Genomic DNA, 19713 nt, shown 5'->3' with positions numbered 1-19713 from the left:
ATTTATTATTATTATTCCCTAACTTGACTAGGAAGGAAATTGATGTATATTAAGGCAAATGCATTATTAATACGCTTTTTTTCTTTAAGTAAATATTTTAATTAGATAAAAATTATAAATGCAGTATGCTCAGTTTGTATACAACTTATTTTGTCAAAAAGAGCATAATATCTATCGCTAATTTGTTAATTTTTGTCAGAAGAGCAAAATCTCATTGCTAATAATCTATTAGCAAAATGTAATTCAAAAACTGGTGCATACTGTTATAGTTATTGAAAATTATTACGTGATCTGAGTAAATATACTGATTAATAAGAAGTGAATAAGACATAAATTGTGTAGTATAGTGTATTTGTAGATAATCCTTGGTGTATTTATTATTGAAGGGTGTGAATTTAGGTAATGAAACTAATTTACCCACTTGTTCATTATAAAGCAATTCAGGGCAACTACGAAGGTTTCATAGCACATTTATACAAACCACAAACGTTTTTTCTACATTACACAGCAAAGGGTTTTTACTACTTAATACGACAAGGCAAATGCACACATCAGGGGTTTTTCGTGCAAAACAACATTTAGAAGCTGGCCTTACCACAAACGCAGCCATGATTATATGGTGCAAAATTAAAATAATTCATTTTTCACTCATTTGTTTCTTTTTTTAAAATCGCACTGCTTATTTATTTAAAATTTATATTTGATTCACGAGGATAAATGTAATAATTACGATAAACAATGGTTATGGTTGATTTCAATAAAAATGACAACAATGAAATTAATAATATGATTGTTTTAATAGGAAATGCCTTCGTGTCTATTTTAACAAATGAATACTAAGGCAAGTTCATAAATTATCAGATGATTCATTTTAATTGTTGTCAGAATCAGCTATAATCATTGCTCTAATAGAATAGGATTATAAAACTTCGTTTTTATTTCAATCGTTGTTAGAATTACATATTTCAGTTTAATTTATACATCTGAATAAGAAATGAATAATTCATAAGAATATATCGTATAATTAAAATAGCTATGCATTCAAATAATCATGGCTGGAATGGGAATGGCCAATAACAATGGGAATTTCAATAGCATAGGAACACGAATTAATTGCAGTCTCCGCATTGTCAGAGAAGCGCTTTGGTATACATGGAAGCAGATGGGGAGAACGATAGCTAATAATTATCAAGTAACTGAGCAGTTGGTGCTGGAACTTGATGCTACCATATGATAATGTAAGAAAAGGAACATTAGCATAACAGAACTTGGCAGAAGGGTTACAGAAGACCAAACGGAGGAGGGACAAAGAGCAGGGAGATACAGGAACACAAGCTCGTGCACAGGATCACACGGCATCATCACCTAGTGCAGTGGTAACAGTTGTTGTGTATCTGGTTGGAACATGCGCTCTGGCTTCTTTCCCTAAAGGGATTACAAAAAAGGAATAGTTAGTATGCGCAATACGAACAACATGGTAGGTAAAAGGATCATTACAAACACAAACATTGTTTTCGGTATAAAATAAAATAAATATATGCATCTGGATATGATGGATATAATCTTATTTATTTTTTGTAGTTTTATGACTGATTTTGACTTTTGTTTCGATGCTATTCTAATTTTTGGGATCGAACTTATCCCCCCCCCTCATTTGAATTTTATCCTTACCTTCCTTAAACAGTTATTAAAATTTTTATTACGTAATATTTTAAATTGCTATTTTTCAGAATTTTGAAACACCTATTTTTTTTAAATCCTATTAAATTAAAATATAATTTTATATGAAAATTTTTTCTGTTTTATTATTCGGACTTTATGATATAGTTGCTGAGAGAGATTTTTACGAACCTTATTAATATTTATTAAAATGGAGGATATTAAGGATCTACTATATTTCATACTTATTATATATATATATATATATTAATATTATATATATTATATATATATATTATTCCCCGTTATCTGTAGAGGACAATGTAGGGATAAGGTGATATTGAGCTATTAAAGCTCTGATATTGTGCTATTAAAGCTCTGATCATGGCAGGAGGGTAACAGCAATAGCCAACCTCAGTTAGAATTACCTTGGCTACAGCATTGCCATCCATTACTCTCCAAGAGTATTAATCACCGCATCTCCATCCACAATGATTAAATCTTATAGTCCTTATAAGGACTGGCGTAAAGGGGCGAAGCAAGAATGCTTTTCATAATCCCCGTTATCTGTAGAGAACAGTGTAGGGATAAGGCGTTATTGAGCTATTAAAGCTGTGATCATGGCAGGAGGATAACAGGAATAGCCGAGCCTGAGCTACAACTTCATTGGCTACAGCATTGCCATCCATTACCCTCCAAGGGTATTAATCACCGCATCTCACGGTCGAATTCCATTCTGTGCCGGGCTTTGCCATGCGGTTACATCAGCAAATAAATCTTAGTCCTTATAAGGACTGGCTTAAAGGTGCGAAGCAAAAATGCTTTTCATCTTCCCCGTTATCTGTAGAGGACAGCGTAGGGATAAGGTGTTATTGAGCTATTATTGAGCTATATAAAAGCTCTGATCATGGCAAGAGGGTAACATCAATAGCCGAGTCTCAGTTAGAACTTCATTGGCTACACCATTGCCATCCATTACCCTCCAAGGGTATTCTCTCTTCCGATCCGAGCAAATAAATGAAGCCCCATCATGTAAGTTAAATCGTCAATAAGTAAACTCTTGGTTAGTGCATAATAAATTACTAAAGTACAATATCGAAATTATTATTATTTTATCTAATTAATAAAATAAAATTGCAAATTATATACATACATCCATATTTTATAGTTAAAAAATTAAAACGTTTAAATATACAAACAAATTTTAAATAAAAGATAAAAATTCTAATTTATTTTTTTTAAAATTTAATTTTAGTGTCATACCTTACTTTTAACATATTAAAATCTTTACTGTGATAAAGAGCCAAGAGGCTATTTTTTCGGTGGCGTAAATTAAGTTAAGGGGATAATAAATCCCTCATTATTTTAAAGCCGGATACGAAACTCGGAGATCGAAACCTAAGAGTTTCATGCCGAAGAACTATCGGCATTGGGTATCAACTACCCTGGTGTTGCCTTAAGCTTGGACTGGCCGATAGTTCTTCGGCATTAAACTTAGATTTCGATAGATTTCGATCTCCGAGTTTCGTATCCGGATTTCAAATAATGAGGGATTTATTATCCCCTTAACTCAATATTAAAATCTTTATATATGAAGTTTTAAGACGTTTTAAACATATTTATGATGATTTTTTTACAATTCTTATGACTGTTTTCAATTTTTTCTAATTTTCAATTTATTGAGTTATTTTTGACGCAAAAATATCGCTTTTTTGTTTAGTTTTCTTGCACTCAAAACTGCTGTGAACTCTCGATATTTATTGCAGCAACGTGTCAAATTCTTTGAAGAATTCTATTAATAGAATGGAAATTAAAAATTCATTAATTTAGTTTTTTTTTTCCATTGCTATCAATCTAACTGAGGAATTCACAACTCATTCTTCCATTTTATTAGCGTAATTGTGCGTTAGGAAACTTGTTGAAAATGCGAATAAATGTAAACTAGATCTTCACGATTATCTCCACTCTTTCTACGATGTAATTCTGGCAATTTCCGGTTGTTTTGACAAGATTCTTGTTCCAGGCATTTATTCCTTATTAGTAGTCAACTCGAAATTCCTTTTACGAGATCATGAAAGTACAAGCAGAGTTCTGGTAAAACGAATTAGCTCTCGCGAACAAATGTTATGCCTGACAGCTAATGGAGTGAGGGATGGGGAGAGAGAAGAGCTCAGTTAAACTAAGGATAAATTTTAAAAGTGATGTGAAATCTGAGCTTAGATACGTACGCGTGTGTTGACGAAGTTTGCCAATCAATTACTTTCTGAAATAAATTTTGTCTTTTGCACATAATACTTCTAGCTTTCCATTTATTGGATTTTGTTCTGCAGCGCTGAACAGCGAGTAACCAACCCTTTCTGTTTACAGTAATGTCTACTATTCGCTAGTCCGATCAGGCGAGTAAAAATTCCATAAAAGCCGACGACGGACTTTGAATTTATGAACAGTTTTCCCTTCCTCGCGACTAGTTACAGTGGAAAATAGAAAGCTTTCAAGATTTATGACAATACAGTTAAACAAACCGATTCTGTTTTAGAAAATCCGTGTTCGAACTATTCAATTAAAGCTATTTATGTGCCCGTGTTTCGAAAGATTAGAGAAATAGAGAGAGAGAGAGAGAGAGAGAGAGAGAGAGAGAGAGAGAGAGAGAGAGAGAGAGAGAGAGAGAGAGAGAGAGAGAGAGAGAGAGAATGAGAGAGAGAGAGAGAATGAGAGAGAGAGAGAATTACAGCCAAATATTTTTAAAAGTTTACATAAAAATAGCAATCGGTACCCTAAAGAACTCAGTCATGGGGTTCCTGACACCAACAATCATTCATCTGTTGAAGTCAGTAACTGCTTATACTGGTCTAATATGTGTATAGACATGAGAGCAGTGGCGGTCCGTGCATAAACACGGGCCGCAACACTGCAGCACTCCCAAGGAAAAAATGAAAAGATTAAATTTTGTTTGTGTTTATAAATAATAACGATGCTTACAACATTATATAAATGCAATTCAACATGTTAAAGGTTACAGCTAATGTTTCGATAGTGATTGAATAGTTAATAATTGGAATTGTTCGATTAACGCTTTAGATTACGAAACAAATGCATTGCGATCTAACGCAGTGTCGGAATTATCACATTCAGCCAATTGCAGCTAGACTCGCCGATATTCGTTTACGCTTCTCATTGCACGTTACAAGTAATTCCGACACTGCCGTTTGGGCAGTGTATCGTATGCTTGCGCGCGTTATTTCGCCGAGATACGAAACTTTTATTATTGTTGTTTGTTCGTGGTGAGGGTGAAATATTTTTAATAAAGCAATTTTTTAATATGTAAATTTATTTATTAATAAATTGGTCACTGATTAGGAAAAAATATTTTTTTCTTTTTATTTTGTATACACAGTACCCCCACTTAAAATTTTCACCGGTGGCCACTGCATGAGTGGGTTGATTTCTACAAATAGAATTTCCACGAAGGGTTGTATATAGGCAGCGAAGTCGGTACGAAATAATACGATGTTTTTTTTTTTTTTTGAAATTTGTCATTCACTTCACCCACCCCAGGTGATTGTCATTTCTTTTTATATCTTCTAAAATAATCATTTCTCAAGTGTCGACGAAGTCAGAGAAACAAGGAATACTTGACAGCAGGGAAAAAAAAAAGACAATGCAACTTTTTTTCCCTCAGAACTTCGCAGATTAACTTAATAAATGCTTTCGTAAAGCGATAAAGATCACGTTGAAAAAATGCTAAGGGTGCCTATTTAACTTTTCCACATTTAATAAAAATAAATAAACTGCCTTTCCTTTTTATGTCAATTGAATTTTTTACAATAGCATTTTCTGTTCAAATTAAAATTCATCTATGACATTTTTTATCATCTTTCATTGCTAGGAACCATAGATGATAAATCGGATGCATAAAGATGGCGCTGATGATTTCTTCTAAATATAAAACAGAGAAAATAATTAAAACATTAAAACAGAGAAAATAATACCAAATTTCTTAGTTACTACATTTAATAATTAATTTCATACAGAGAGAGATAACAATGCATAACTGCACTTGATTAAAATTTACATTCATCATAAAACGATTTGTTCTATTGAGTTGACAAAAACGGATTTGAAATTTTAACACTAGAGTTCCAATATGAAACAAATATTACACATGTTCACTGGAATAAAAATGCGATTTTCTGAAAAAAAAATGCTTAAATCTGAGTTTTGGAAGTTACAGAAATAATCTAGATTATTAACTTAATTGTGATTGAGCAGGCATCTGCTACACGCATGCGTAGATATACTGTTTTTTAAAATAGTGGATTTACGATGTACGGATGTGCATCACAGGGAGGAGAGAGAGAGAGTGTGTGTGTGTGTGTGTGTGTGACTATGTTGATTATTAATAATAACAATAACAATATTACTACTAATAATAATTTATATAAAATATTTTACGATCAACGCAATCTTTGATCTTCTTTCTAGCAGTGTTGTTTGTTATTAGGGAAATGCTAAGCCCGCTCTTAACCGATTTCTAGGAGAGATTAATCGACTATCTAAATATGACGGGCAGGTTTGGTTGACGTTGACGCTTTCAATAGGATTAAATGATATTGATTTAGGCCCTCTTAACAGTACGCTCAACCAAGTGTACGTGATTGTGATTTATATTCAAATTACCCTGCAGTATTTTCTCCTCAAAGTAATAAGAACAACTATCGATTGTTAACCTGTCATTAGTAAAGAGAACAATATTCAAAAAGAAAAAGAAACTCACAGTGAAACGATAATACATAAATGTACCGCATTTTCTCACTGTTACAAATTCACTCTCTTACACAGAGACAACTGGGCTTCGAATAAACATTCAGAATGACGTGTTGATTTAGGATTAGTTAAAATTATAGAAGAGGCAACGAAGGACAAGATGCCAATAATGAATGGGTTCTTCGGCTGGTTTGTCTCTTGTGCAAAAGAAAAAAAAACTGAAAGTATAAATCCTGCCACTTCCATACGAGACAGATCAAGCAACTTTAATTGTAAAGCTATTTATAAAGGCTCACTCCCAGTCACGGACGTGAACTAAAATAGTGGCAAATGATAACCATGTCATTATTATTAACTAACACTTTCATAATTTGCAGAAAATAAGCTGAATAACTTAATAATCCTCTCTCTCTCTCTCTCTCTCTCTCTCTCTCTCTAAGCCTTCTTCTTTTTCCCAAAATCGATAGTCTGATTTGTAGCCGGGTGTAAAGACGAAAGTGCAAGATGATATGACAGATAACCGTAGTCATCTCGTAATCCTGACCCTAAATTATTATTATTATTATTATTATGTGGAATAGCGTCTGTACTTGTGCAGGAGGTTTATTCATTTATTTCTCTATTTATTTCTGGGATTAAAGATTTAAGTTTTTGTTAGGAAAGGATCTTCCTTCCCGCAAAGATAGAATAACTCGGGAACTAAGTAGAAAAAAACCTTAATACCAATCTTTCTTCTGCAGATTTAGTGTCAGGAAAATTACCAGAAGGGTAACTTCATCAGTGTAGCGAAATATGTCTTATTGGTAGGAATAAGAATTCATAGCCGGAAAACTAAGATAACAATTGACAAATACATTACATACACTGTATATTTACGTGCTTATTGAATGAAAGAAGTCTGGCTGGTCGACTGCTTAACTTACGCATGAGTAACTAGTAAGACAATTATCACGAGGTGTGGTCGTCTGTGGTTGGTTTGTGTAATTTGTGATTATTAAAAGCTTCATTTTCTTCAGACAAAACCTCACAACCGTCGTATAAGACTGTATATCTTAAATTTTTGTTGTTCTTCGTGTACTGCAACGGGATTCGAACCCAGGTTACCAACACAAGGACATAGTTGCTGTCAACTGCACTAAAGAAACCCTTTGACAGCAGAAAATTCCCTATTTATTAAAAAGTGTCAGAAAAATTCCTATCATCTTTAACAGGTTACAAACGTGGATTCTTCTCAACCGAGAGGCTTGTGTCCTATCAGCCGCACCACGCGTATTTTATTGGCTATGCAGAAAGGCGTAATCGACCCGTTTTTATCGCATGATAATTATCTAAGATGCATACAGCGTTTGACTATTCTAAACTTCACACACACACACACACAGAAAACGGAAGACTACCAAATACGGTGTTCATAGAATGAGGTTCAACTGAGATCTTTCATTCTCTCATTTATACTCGAGTGCGTCAAAGCCTCTTCTTTCCTGCACACTGATTAAATCTCAATCGATATTTGATCCCTGGGATCTGTTGTGCCATCTTAGGCTTTACGAGAATCAATAAAAGAAAGCTTCGTTATTTGAACTAAAGTAAAGTTATCTCAGGCATTCATTCTCTCTCTCTCTCTCTCTCTCTCGTGATTTCATATAATCGTCGTTGTTATCCGGAATATTTCCGTTTCTTTCTCTATCTGTCTCTTTTTAATATTCTACGTAGTTTTCTCAGAAATTTTAGCCAATTATCGTAGTTCTGTAATAGAAAACTTACTCGAGCCAAACTTGTTAAAATTCATCTGAAGGATATACATCGTTCTACGAAGCAGTCTTATTGATCGGAAAAGAATTTCGTCTTGAATAGATGCTTTAAATTGCTGGTGTAATGTTTACATCGCTTGTACTATGGAACGACTATATAGCGAACATACATACCCGAATATTTCTGTAGTTTGTCTATTCGCAATTATTAATTGTTCAAGAGGAAAATATAAGCATCATATGTCATCAAAGCAAGAGTATTCTATAAAAACTCAGTTTAAATGCGGTGTAGTCATTGATGTGATGAGATGATTATTTGTAATAAGCAGTCTCTGTAAATATATCAAGGTAGTGGGGGGGTATTTATTTTGCATTATTATTGTTATGTTGAAAAGCTTGGATATTTAACGAAACACTTGAGTTTAACTGACCCTGTTTAGAGAAATCTCATTCTGAAGAACTGATAGAATTTCTTTTAGAATCTACTCTGTCTATTATTATTTTGTGCATGGAATGTTTCATAATCAGATATTTTACCGAATCTAAGTTGTGAATAGAGACGGGGATATACTGGGTACATTTAATTTAATTCATTCTATTTTTGTGGGAGTTTAAAATATTTTCATCATAAAAAAAAAAAAAACAGCTAACACCTTTTTGTTCCCGTATAGGGAGTAGGCGAGGCCGTTTAGCCCTATCTAACTTTTGGAAACTGAGTGGGCAGAGCAATCTCCACTGGTAGCCAATAAGAGATAGCTGGCTATCACTAATTAATCGCCACGCAGTGAAGATATACATTTTTAAAATTTAAAATTAAAAACTTTTTAAATTTAACATTTTTCTAAATTGGTGATATTTTAAATACAATAGTTTTTTTTATGAAATTGGCACATGTGTGAGAAGTTCTGATTATCTATCTTCAGTTCTACCTTATATATGTTATAATTATTTTTATACCATCCTGTAAATTTCGTCATTTATTCTTCCGAAAAATTTTTTTTTTTTTTGATATGCTCGTTCTCATCAGAGTGAGGGTAAAAAAAAGCCATAGATTTATTATTATTATTATTATTATTATTATTATTATTATTATTATTATTATTATTATTATTATTATTCTCCTCTCAGGGGCTGTCTAATTAAGACTACAATAAAATGTGTGTAAGACCGCTATTACCTCCGGGTGCTCCGGATTCCTCTCGGAACAACCATACAGGGAAAAAGCAATTTCCAAAACACGCCATGAAATTGCTTAAAATCTCAGATGAAGACAAGTGGCATAGCAGTCGAGGTTAAATTCTCTTGGAAAACGCAATATTTTGGCAACAGCATAATAAGTAAACAATGATTGGAAAGGTGAACATTCAAAACACCTATCAGTGTACTCCACTGAGTCTTATAACTTGGGAAAAGAAATAGTCCGCATAGAAGATTATAATTTCCTACCAGGTGTCTGGATTACACGAGTTGTGTTAACCCTGAATCACTTAAAGTGCATGGTCGCTATCCATCATCACAGCGGTATCTATTTAATTTTAATGGGAGAATTCGGTTTGTCTCTTAGAGATAATTTGTTATGTCCAGGAACTATTATATATTGATGTGAGTTTCAAAAATATAGCACACCCATTCATCGTATACACACACACACACACACACACACACACACACACACACACACACACACACACACACACACACACACACACACACACACACACACACACACACACACACACACACACACACACACACACACATCATGTACGTACATACATACATACATACAGCACGCAAGAATGCATGCATGCATGCAATCAAAGTAATTGCTGCATTTGTTCTATTTTGCATGACGTAACACGCGTGGCCGTAGTGATCATACTCTGATTATGACGAACCGATCCCGCTACACTTGAATAAGGACCGCGACAGTATGGCTCCTTCTTACCGCAGGATAACATCCTTTTAAAGGCACGCCTAAACTTCACTGACATGGCGTTGTAAAGGATTGGATTGATGGCGCTGTTGATAAAAATCATCGTCTTGCAGAACATCAAAAACCATAGCTCCATATAACGGTGTTTGGCCAGAGAGTTGTACACCACTAGAACACGGTAGGGTAGCCAGAGGGTAGCAAACACCGCTACCACAACTGCCAACATCTTCACAACCTGAAAAGAAACAAAAAAAAATGAAATGGTGGATGAAAATATAGTAAATGTAGTTAGAGATAGAAAAGATGTGAGGGAAACAGGGTGAAATTAGAAAGAACGAAAAGAGAGAGAGAGAGAGAGAGAGAGAGAGAGGTAAATTCTGTAAGCAAAACCATTATTAAATATGTCATCACCGAGTAAACGAAAGTATAAATTATGATAAGAGCACGCGAGATGATAAATAGCTTTAGGGGCTGAAAGAGAAACAAGATTTTATATCCGTTTTTCTTCTTTTTATCGCATTTATGCTTATCATAATTTCGTTCCACACTTCGCCTCTTTGGGGAAGTGTAAAGCGAAAATAAAAAGGCGAAAATACGACATTGGAGGGTTTCCAATCAAAACCCCCGACTCGATATGTTTTTTCGATGCTCCTGGTTATCATTGCCGCTGGCTAACGAGAGCAGATAAACATAGGAAGAATGTTAATGGAAAATGCTTCATAGTTTGACCAAGAACGCTATTTATAAACATTCCCTTTTCAACCTTCAGCTCACAAACAGCGGTAAATGGGGTAGACGTTCTGTAACTTATGATACTTCTGAGATATAAAAAAATCGACATTTCTTACATCATAATTTTAAAATAAATACAAACTTGGTGACCAGCGTGTTTTGTCGAAATCGTATTAGATATCCAGAGATTTATATAAGAAGTGAGTTCAAATAAAAGCTGTCACTTAAAAACCAAAGAGTTCTGAAAATAGATACAAATAGATAAAATAGATTCACCTTTACCACGAGTTGCCTCGGTAATTGTTGTTGTTTAGGAATACATCAAAGAAGAGTGTGTGTGTGTGTGTGTGTGTGTGTGTGTGTGTGTGTGTGTGTGTGTGTGTGTGTGTGTGTGTGTGTGTGTGTGTGTGTGTGTGTGTGTGTGTTTTAATAAATGGAATTTTAATAAATTCCATGCTCCGTTTCAGAACAAGTGCATATAAATAGATTTGACATGATAGCTAAGAGCGTACATATTTTTATAATGTAAAGATAAATATATAAACTTTTAAAATATAAAAGTATTGGTAGCCTGTCTCCAGCCTCCAATAAACACTTTAAAAACATTTGAAGTGCTAATAAGAACGTATGCAATCTACGGTGGGTACTCCATTTCAAAGTTGAGCAGAGGGTCGTTTTAGTTCTCTTAATCCCCTCCCTCCTTTTATGGAGCAAGACAATAATTTCGTCATTCAAAGAAGAGAAGAGAACAAATACCTTGGATCTTATATCAAAAGTCTGTATTGCGGCCAGATAGATCTAACAATTAAATTATTGATCTAACAATAACAATTAAACAGGGTTTTAATTGTTAAGAATGTAAATTTCTTATTTGATATTTTAGCAACACAATATTAGCAGCAGCAGCAGCAATTCTGCTAATAAAAATAACGGCATTATTCGCGGGAGGATACACTTCTCCACACCACACACCATCCACACTACTCAATCTCCCATCTACACATGACGCCACTATTTTTCATCTGCTTCTAATGCCATCTACGAGCCACTAACTGCATTTTGTGTCTGCAAATTGGCATTTTCTGTGACGGATTTGCCTTCATGCGGGATTAAAACCCAGAGTTTTTGGAATTAAGATTCCTGCCAGGCGCAATATCCCATTGTGCTTCAAATTGCACTACGGAGACGCTTGGATTAGGATTCTGATGATATTAAAACGAATTCATACAAATCTAATAAAGTTGAACTAATAAAACATAATGAAATACAATGCAGTCATATAATCATAATAGTTTTACAATGAAAATACAATGTCGATTTTTCCAAAATAAACATACTTCAGGATGGAAGAGATCGAAAAAGAAAAACATTCGCAAGAGATCATGCGATTGGCCGAGATTAAACTATATTTCTATCTTATAATCGAACAATAATAAGCAGATATTTCTAGATTTTTTTTTGTTTGGTCTATCGGTTTTTGAGCAGCCATTCTTATAGCTCAGCTCATCTTAAAAAGTACTTAAGAATGTGGAACGTTGATCGAAATACTGCCCCGAAGGCACAGCAGCATCAGCACATTACAAATGGAAGTAGTTATCGATTGCAGAAAAATCCTTCTAAATTTCATGTTCCTCCTCTATTTATTGCCAGCTGGTTGTTGTCTTATAAGAAACTAAACTTTATCTATCGATTTAAAAAAAAAAGTATAATTTTATAAATCGGTAATATAATGCCAATTTTTTATTCATTTCTTGTTGGAGAGGGTAGTACGCTATACAATTGGCTAACCAGTCTACTGGTCTTTTCCACTGTAATGGTTCTCTAAGAATTTTTACCACTACGGAATTAAACTGGAAGAGTATTGAGCTGAGATTTCAGTTCTCTATAAAGCATACAGCATAATCGATTTGGAAAATTTCGAATCCAGACATTTTCTCAGTACCATATAGTTCCTTGATCATTTCAAAGTAGGCCAAAATGAAGAGAAATTACCGCCTGCGCAGATCTCATTAAAGTTTATATTGCTCACGTAATCAAGTAGTTTACCAGATGAATGTTAAAAATATGGTTGACTAAAATCTCATTATTATTAAAATTAAAATGATCACTGTTTATATTATTAGGTTTCAGAGAATGTTGGGCTTCTCTGAAACCTAATAATATAAACAGTGATAACAATATAACTAGCAACAATATTGCCACTCACGCGGTCACTTTTAAATTACAGATAACCTACTGTTTTCTGAGAATTCTGTTCACTTTTTATTAACATGTACGATGTGCTTTATTATTATTATTATTTTTAGTTATCCGAGATGATGAAGTTTAATGAAGAAATACTTAAACAGATATTGCCGAGAATAAATTATCATTTTAACTCATGTCAGTTCTGATATATCCTGACATCCCTAAGCCATAAAAGAATTTACATTTTTCGATTTCGATGTCTGTTTGCTTCACTGTTTAGATAAAATGTGCTTCAACTGACAATGTAAATTAGAGTTACATACATTCCATTTATTTCTATCTCTGGTATTTGTAGTTATTTATTGGCATGTGTCTACATTTTATCTCCGCTCGATGTAAATGAAGACATTGATAGCAACGTAATGTTCACATCGCGAACGTAATAGGAAAAAAAAGCAAGTACTAGAAGATACTGCTAAATCGAACAAAATGGCTGCGTAATTGCACCCCAGCTGTATCATAAACTCTTAGAGATAACAGAAAAGAGATAGTTCGAGTCTGGAAATGAAAAATAAAACTCTGAGGGTAGCGATAAACATTAGATTTTATTTTTTATTCTTTCGTTTGTTTCACCATCAAGGATTCTTGAAAAAGAAATCCTTATCTACATGTTTACTGTAAAACGAAGTTTGGTCAGTTGGTTCCAAAAATAATATTTCATGGAAATTAAATTCTTAGCCTATTTCTTATAGTTTGCTCTCTCAATATCCCATCTTTTGCATAATTAATCCCTGATCTAACCCCTTGAGATTGCATTTGGTCGACTGTTGTGTCTACACTATTTATTCAGCGCTCCCTATCTTATCCTGTCGCTATTAAGAAATTCAATTTTTGTTTGTCATTAATTTTAAAACAAGAAAATACTTTTAAGGATAAAAAATGTATTCTAATAGAAAAAAAAAACGTAATTTAATTTTCCAAAGCCAGCTATGTTTCTGATGACTGATAAAAAAAAAATTTCTTTCAGAATTTCATGCATCGTTTGAGCCCCTCATAATAATACGATCAAGCTAAAAGAAGAAGGATGATGGAGAAAAAACATCTGCCACGCTGCTATAGTAAATTTAAAAGCAAACTAATATTTAATAAGCGACACACCGACATGTTTATAAATGCTTCGGGCATCTTTGTAGTTGAATGTGTTCCACACTTATTTTTATATATAACCTGTTCACCTTTAGATTTCTTAAAATAATTATCAATGGATCGCATAATGAATAATTCTACGTTAAATCATGTTGTACTAAAGAGATAATGTTATTAGTTTCATGTTTGACTACAAATTTCGCTATTAATATATGTAAATACTGCAAGCCACACGATAATTAACATATCAGACTTTCAGAATATAGAAAAATTTAAGGGGGGGGGACTTATTAATCCAATAAAAGTTTTTCTATCTACTTCAAAGTTTTGTTGCTAGCATTATGAGGTGCGTGTGACGTTGCTCTATCAGATCTCACCACTTATTTTAACTCACGTCTTCATAGAGACTAGTTTGTTTTGAATGATGGAGATACTACGTTCTGTTGTAATCATGGATAGGTTCAGCAAATGGAAAATAAACAATGCATCATTGTTGTTTCATTGTTGTGGCTATTTTGTTAGTTATATCAATCTTCTGCTACGTTTGTGTATAAAAGTACTTAGTCAAGAATAATATAGGAGGCTGTTGTTTTTGGATTTACAACCGAATTAACTAAAGCTCTGAAAGTCTGTTGTGTCTGTCCTTTAAGTGTATTCTTCTGGCTAATTTGAAGAATGAACACCTGAGTTTGAGGAAGAAAAATCCCCGCCAACTCCGTATGAGACCGGCTAACTTACCTTCAGTTGATAAAGCTCTTATAAAGGTTCTTTTCGTCATAGACGAAATTCGAATCCCCCCCCCCCCGCCCCGGTCTTTCCAACTGTAGGACATCGGCGATTCCGACTAAACTACGCGGCAAAATTGTCTGCTATAGCAGACAATTTTGCCTTTTATATTAATCCAGATACCCCTTCTGTTCTTGACTGCATACTTGGTTATTAGCATACCGAAGATGTTGTATTAACTAAAAATATGTTTTATGGTAGTTATTTCCAATAAATTATTTCATTCAAATTCATTATTTCATTCAAATCAGTGGCGATGTTATACATACATACTGTAAGTACAGTGTATGAGTGTTTGGTAAAATATTAAAATTATGGTAAAAATTAAAAAAAAATTAAACATGAAAAAATATTGTTTATTATCGATAAATTTATACAGTTTAGTATAATTCAAAATTACTTAAAAATAAAATCCATTATCATAACCCCAATAATGTTCTAAAATAAAAACTATAACCAATGTTATGTCTTTAATTGTAATGTCCAAATATTTAAAGAGACGGAGTAAACACGATAAGCACTACGAACACTCTACTACTGGCGCAAACTGCATATAAACAACAGTGGAACTGCGCGACGGACAGTGCCGCATTACGCTAATAGCTCGCATCTCACTATGACGTGCATATGCTTGCGTGCGTAGCAATATGGCACTGTGGTAAACACAGTGCTGCTGGCGTCCTTCGCCCTCCTAAGTGCTACAAGATGGATTTTTATTATTTTTTATACAAAATAAGAGAATTGTATAGGATTGTTGATGATAAAATTAAATATTACAAGCAAATATAAATAAATTAATAAATCTATTTATATATCGAGAAAATTGGGGGTGCTTCGCCTATGCATGAGCCGCCCTTGGGTATGAGAGAAAAGTCACTACATAATACGAACCTTTATGCAGCTGCTGCTTCACACCCCATCTTAGGAACATTTTTTATTCATTCGCTATATCTTTTCAGTAATTTAAATAAAAGACTGTTGTGTAAATTTACTTTTAAAACTGAAAATGAATTATTTTATTACTATCTAAAACTTTAAATTACTCATCTAGGTGTAAGCGGTTAAAATTTATAAAACTGAATTTATGAAACTGCATTTGAACTAATATATTTCCAACTCGAAACTGACGAGAATTTATAAATTTATCACTTCGGAATTAAATGTAAAAATCCCTTCTTTTAGGTTCTCTGGAAAAATGAAGTTCGATGACATTCATGAATATATGTGAAATGTTGCAAGTAATGTACATTTCGAACAGCAAAGAATGTTCATTTTCTACAACAATTATGTAAATTTCCTACACCAATAATTCACGTTTCCTGCAGCAAAGAATCCTACAACAATAATGTAGGAAATAACGGCCACTGATTAGAAACATTTATTTTGCGTACAGGCATGCGACTGCCAATACCGAACCTCTTCAATTCCCTGCGCATAGCTGGGTAGGATATGAGTTGGGAACAGCCTTCATTAAGTGCTTCGGTGAATTGCTGCAACACAGGAAGTTCTGTTTGTCTTTACAAGCCTTCTCAGACGACGGCCATCTCGTTCCTGACAGACTATTTTAGAACTACAGTTTACACAAGGAATGTGAATTATTTTCCCACTGATTATAAACACTCGCGATATCTCACATTGGGTGAAATTTTAGAAAATTTCCATTAACGTCCGGATTCCGCGTTCTCCAAAATTTAAAATCTACACATTCTTAAAAAGGATTTTTGCTGATAGTGAAAAACGCTATATAACTACAGAAAAAAACAATTTTTTAAACTGCATTTCTGTCATCAGGCTACAGCCGAATTTCTAAAACTGTGGTAAGCCGTCTGAAGTATCTTAGTACAACTCGTCGCAACGAGGGTGTCGTGTGTGATACATTTCCACATTAACGATTAGTGGCTGGTGTACAGTGAGGCGACTCTGTTATCCCATTAGTGTGGAAGGGAAGGGTTAGTATGGCATTCCTGAGTAACGAAGAAAGCACACGATCGATAAAGACTAGTACGGGGTTAATATAAGTGCTTCTTTCTTTCTTTTTTTTAAGTCAAGGTGGGTGGTTACTGCTTGCGACAGTGAAGAAATTACTGATACCCATTCTGGTAAACACTGACCGTAGAAATATCTGCGGAAAATGAATGGAGCAGAAAACTTAACGTTTGCGGAAGAGTAGAAGAGGGGAGACAGCCGGTAAGGGAGAGAGAGAGAGAGAGAGAGAGCATTAACTCAAAGTAATTGATCTGATCTGCACAGAATCAACCGCTTTTAGGAGGACATCTTAATTTAACGAAACTTTGGTTTTTCATTCCTTAATATCCGACAAAACTGCCAGAAGAATATACGCTGTTGTTTTCATACAAAATGTACTTTTAACCCTATGTCTATAATCCGTTCATTAAACTTACCCTAGAATTATGGTTACGAAAACCAGGAATACTTGGAAGCGCGTACTTATTAGTGAAGTTTTTGAAATAAAGATTCATTCACCAAGATGAATGGGATGGTGAACAGATCTTTTAGTGTACGCATAGTACAGCTAGAGAGGGAGAGATAGATAGACAGATATAGATATATATTGTTTTATTTAACTTGTTAAAATATACATTAGAAGATAGGTAACAAAAGGACTATTTACATATTATAAGTATATATTTTACAGAGAAAGAAAGATTTTCCTTTCGGATATATAATCAGTGGTGAGCTATAAGGGGCTCGGGCGAGTCCTTTGCTAATTTGTTCTCAAAATTGCGAGCCCCTTGTTCTTCATGTTTAATAATCTTGTAGAACTAGAAAATATCTATGCATGTATGCATGCTACTATAATTGCTACTTTAAATTCATGTGGATTTTCTGATAACTATTTAAAAAATCATCTCATTGCATTTTGTTCTGATGGAGCTAGTGTAATGTTAGGAAACAAATCAGGTGTTGCAATCCAACTTCTACAAAAATTTCCCAACGTTGTGATCTGACATTGCGTTGCTCATCGTTTACAATTAGCATTGGACGATTCGATAAAAAAACATTAAAGAAATAAATCATTTTGAAATATTCATGGATAAATTATATGCTTTTTATCATCAACCACCAAAAAATCAACGAGAATTAAATACAATTGCAAAAGACCTTGGTATCGAAATTTTAAAGATCGGCCGTCTGTTTGGACTATGATGGGCAGCTTGTAGTTTACAAACGGCTCTTGATTTGTGGAGAAATTACTCAGCTTTATGCAAGCATTTTGCATCGAACAATAAATATAAGGACTTTTTAAACCGACTTCTCAATTTGGGATTTTTAAAAGATCTAGCATTAATGATATCCTACAGGAATTTCATAACTGTCAGAGGCTCTACAAAGTCGCAATATAAGTATTATAAGGGCTAAGCTAATCCATTTTTCTTTTTTTTTTTTTTTTTTTTTTTGCTCGACGATGCGAGTCCTTTGTTCAAATTTCCATAGCTCACCACATGCAATAAATGAATAAACATTACAGTTCAGTTTCATTCTTAGTTATCGTTCAGATGAAGTGTTATTATCGTCGGCAATCCAGAACAGGGTACCATTTGGATTCCATTCCTCTATGAATTTCGCGACAGTTCTAGTTTCTTTGTAGTAAGCAAGTTCCAGTGAAAGCCTGTCCATGCGGTTAGCCTAGTGGCTATACACTTCGCAATCATAGCTTCCTCAGCCATAACAAAGTTAGCCAGTCTTGGGCGTGGACAGCAGGGTTTTTTTTTTTTTTCAGTTTATCTGAGGTTTTTCATCCCGCAAGCAGGCAAACCGGCCCCGTGAACACACGGATCTACAGTCCTAAATATTTAACCCCCATGAGGGGGACTCAACTCTCCCCAATAGGGACGGGGGAGAAAAGGGAGGAAACTCCATATGAATAAATAAATAAATAAAAATAAGTGAAAGCCTGCTTTGTAGTTTCCGACGTAAGCTATATATGAGGGTTTGTGTCAATTCGGTGATGGATGAGTGCTGGTTATTTCTTGTGTGTTTTAGGTAGAAGCTGTAGATGACGGCCTTAGCGCAGATGAAGAAGAAATTGCATATTCTGTGTCTGTTTTCTTCTGTATGGACTAAATTCCAGTAGTCGTCTTGGGTGTGTGCGTAGTTATAAGTACTAGAGGCAGTATTAAGAGCATAAGTGATCAACACTTTGTTAGCAGGACAGCAGGGGCGAATTCCCCATACTTGCTATGCTTGTTGCGCAAGCTCATTAATTGAGAAAGAAGTTATATTTATTTGTTAATAAATGCATGCATTTATAAGCATTTCATTTAAGCTTTTATTTTTGTAGACAGAAGATGGCTTAAGCTTGCGCGGCAATAATTGAACTTTGCGTTGTGTATCGAAGGCCGATGCTTGCTCGTCTAGTCAAAGCTACCTTGGCTTGCTCGGTTGTCGGAGCTTCCAGGTCCGTTGCTGCAGCACTGTGATTTCATGCGCAAGCATAGCCATTTCCGCTCCCTTCACGTCGTCTTAAACACAAGGCCATACGCAGTCAAAGTAGCTCTAGCCAAATGAGCTTCAGCAAGCCTTTACGAGTGTGCGTGTTGCTTGGGACAATTAAGTTACAACCAACTTTTTATGACGATGTTATTGACCAGTTCATAAAGAAAAACCGTAGAGTGGAATTTGTATTCAAGTAGCTAAATTGAAAAAGATAGAAAATCATTTGTAAAATAAATGTTGTATTTGTATGATTAAATGTACATAAATTTCTAAATATATAGTAGTTTTAAATGG

General features: G+C 34.2%; 1 protein-coding gene across 3 annotated transcripts in view; it reads right to left on the bottom strand.

Moving 5' to 3' along the window:
- Nucleotides 1–336: 336 nt before the first annotated feature.
- LOC150110206 (thyrotropin-releasing hormone receptor-like) overlaps nucleotides 337–19713 on the bottom strand; it is a 225053-nt gene continuing 205676 nt past the window's right edge. For 2 of the 3 annotated variants that reach the window (XM_090392201.1, XM_090392202.1), the window contains exons 3-4: nucleotides 10057–10345; nucleotides 337–1425 (exon numbers count right to left, since the gene is read on the bottom strand). In XM_090392201.1, the coding sequence (XP_090248327.1) occupies nucleotides 1349–1425; nucleotides 10057–10345 (366 nt within the window). In that variant the 3' untranslated portion in view covers nucleotides 337–1348. The remainder of the gene's footprint in view (nucleotides 1426–10056; nucleotides 10346–19713) is intronic. The other variant, XM_090392203.1, reaches the window with a different exon arrangement.

The sequence above is a fragment of the Typopeltis vanoorti genome, chromosome 1 (assembly GCF_054136105.1).
Source record: "Typopeltis vanoorti isolate ZY-2024b chromosome 1, IOZ_Tvanoo_1.0, whole genome shotgun sequence".
In the NCBI taxonomy this organism is placed as follows: domain Eukaryota; kingdom Metazoa; phylum Arthropoda; class Arachnida; order Uropygi; family Thelyphonidae; genus Typopeltis; species Typopeltis vanoorti.
Note: the sequence above shows the minus strand (reverse complement) of the source record. Positions and strands in the feature narration are given on the sequence as shown.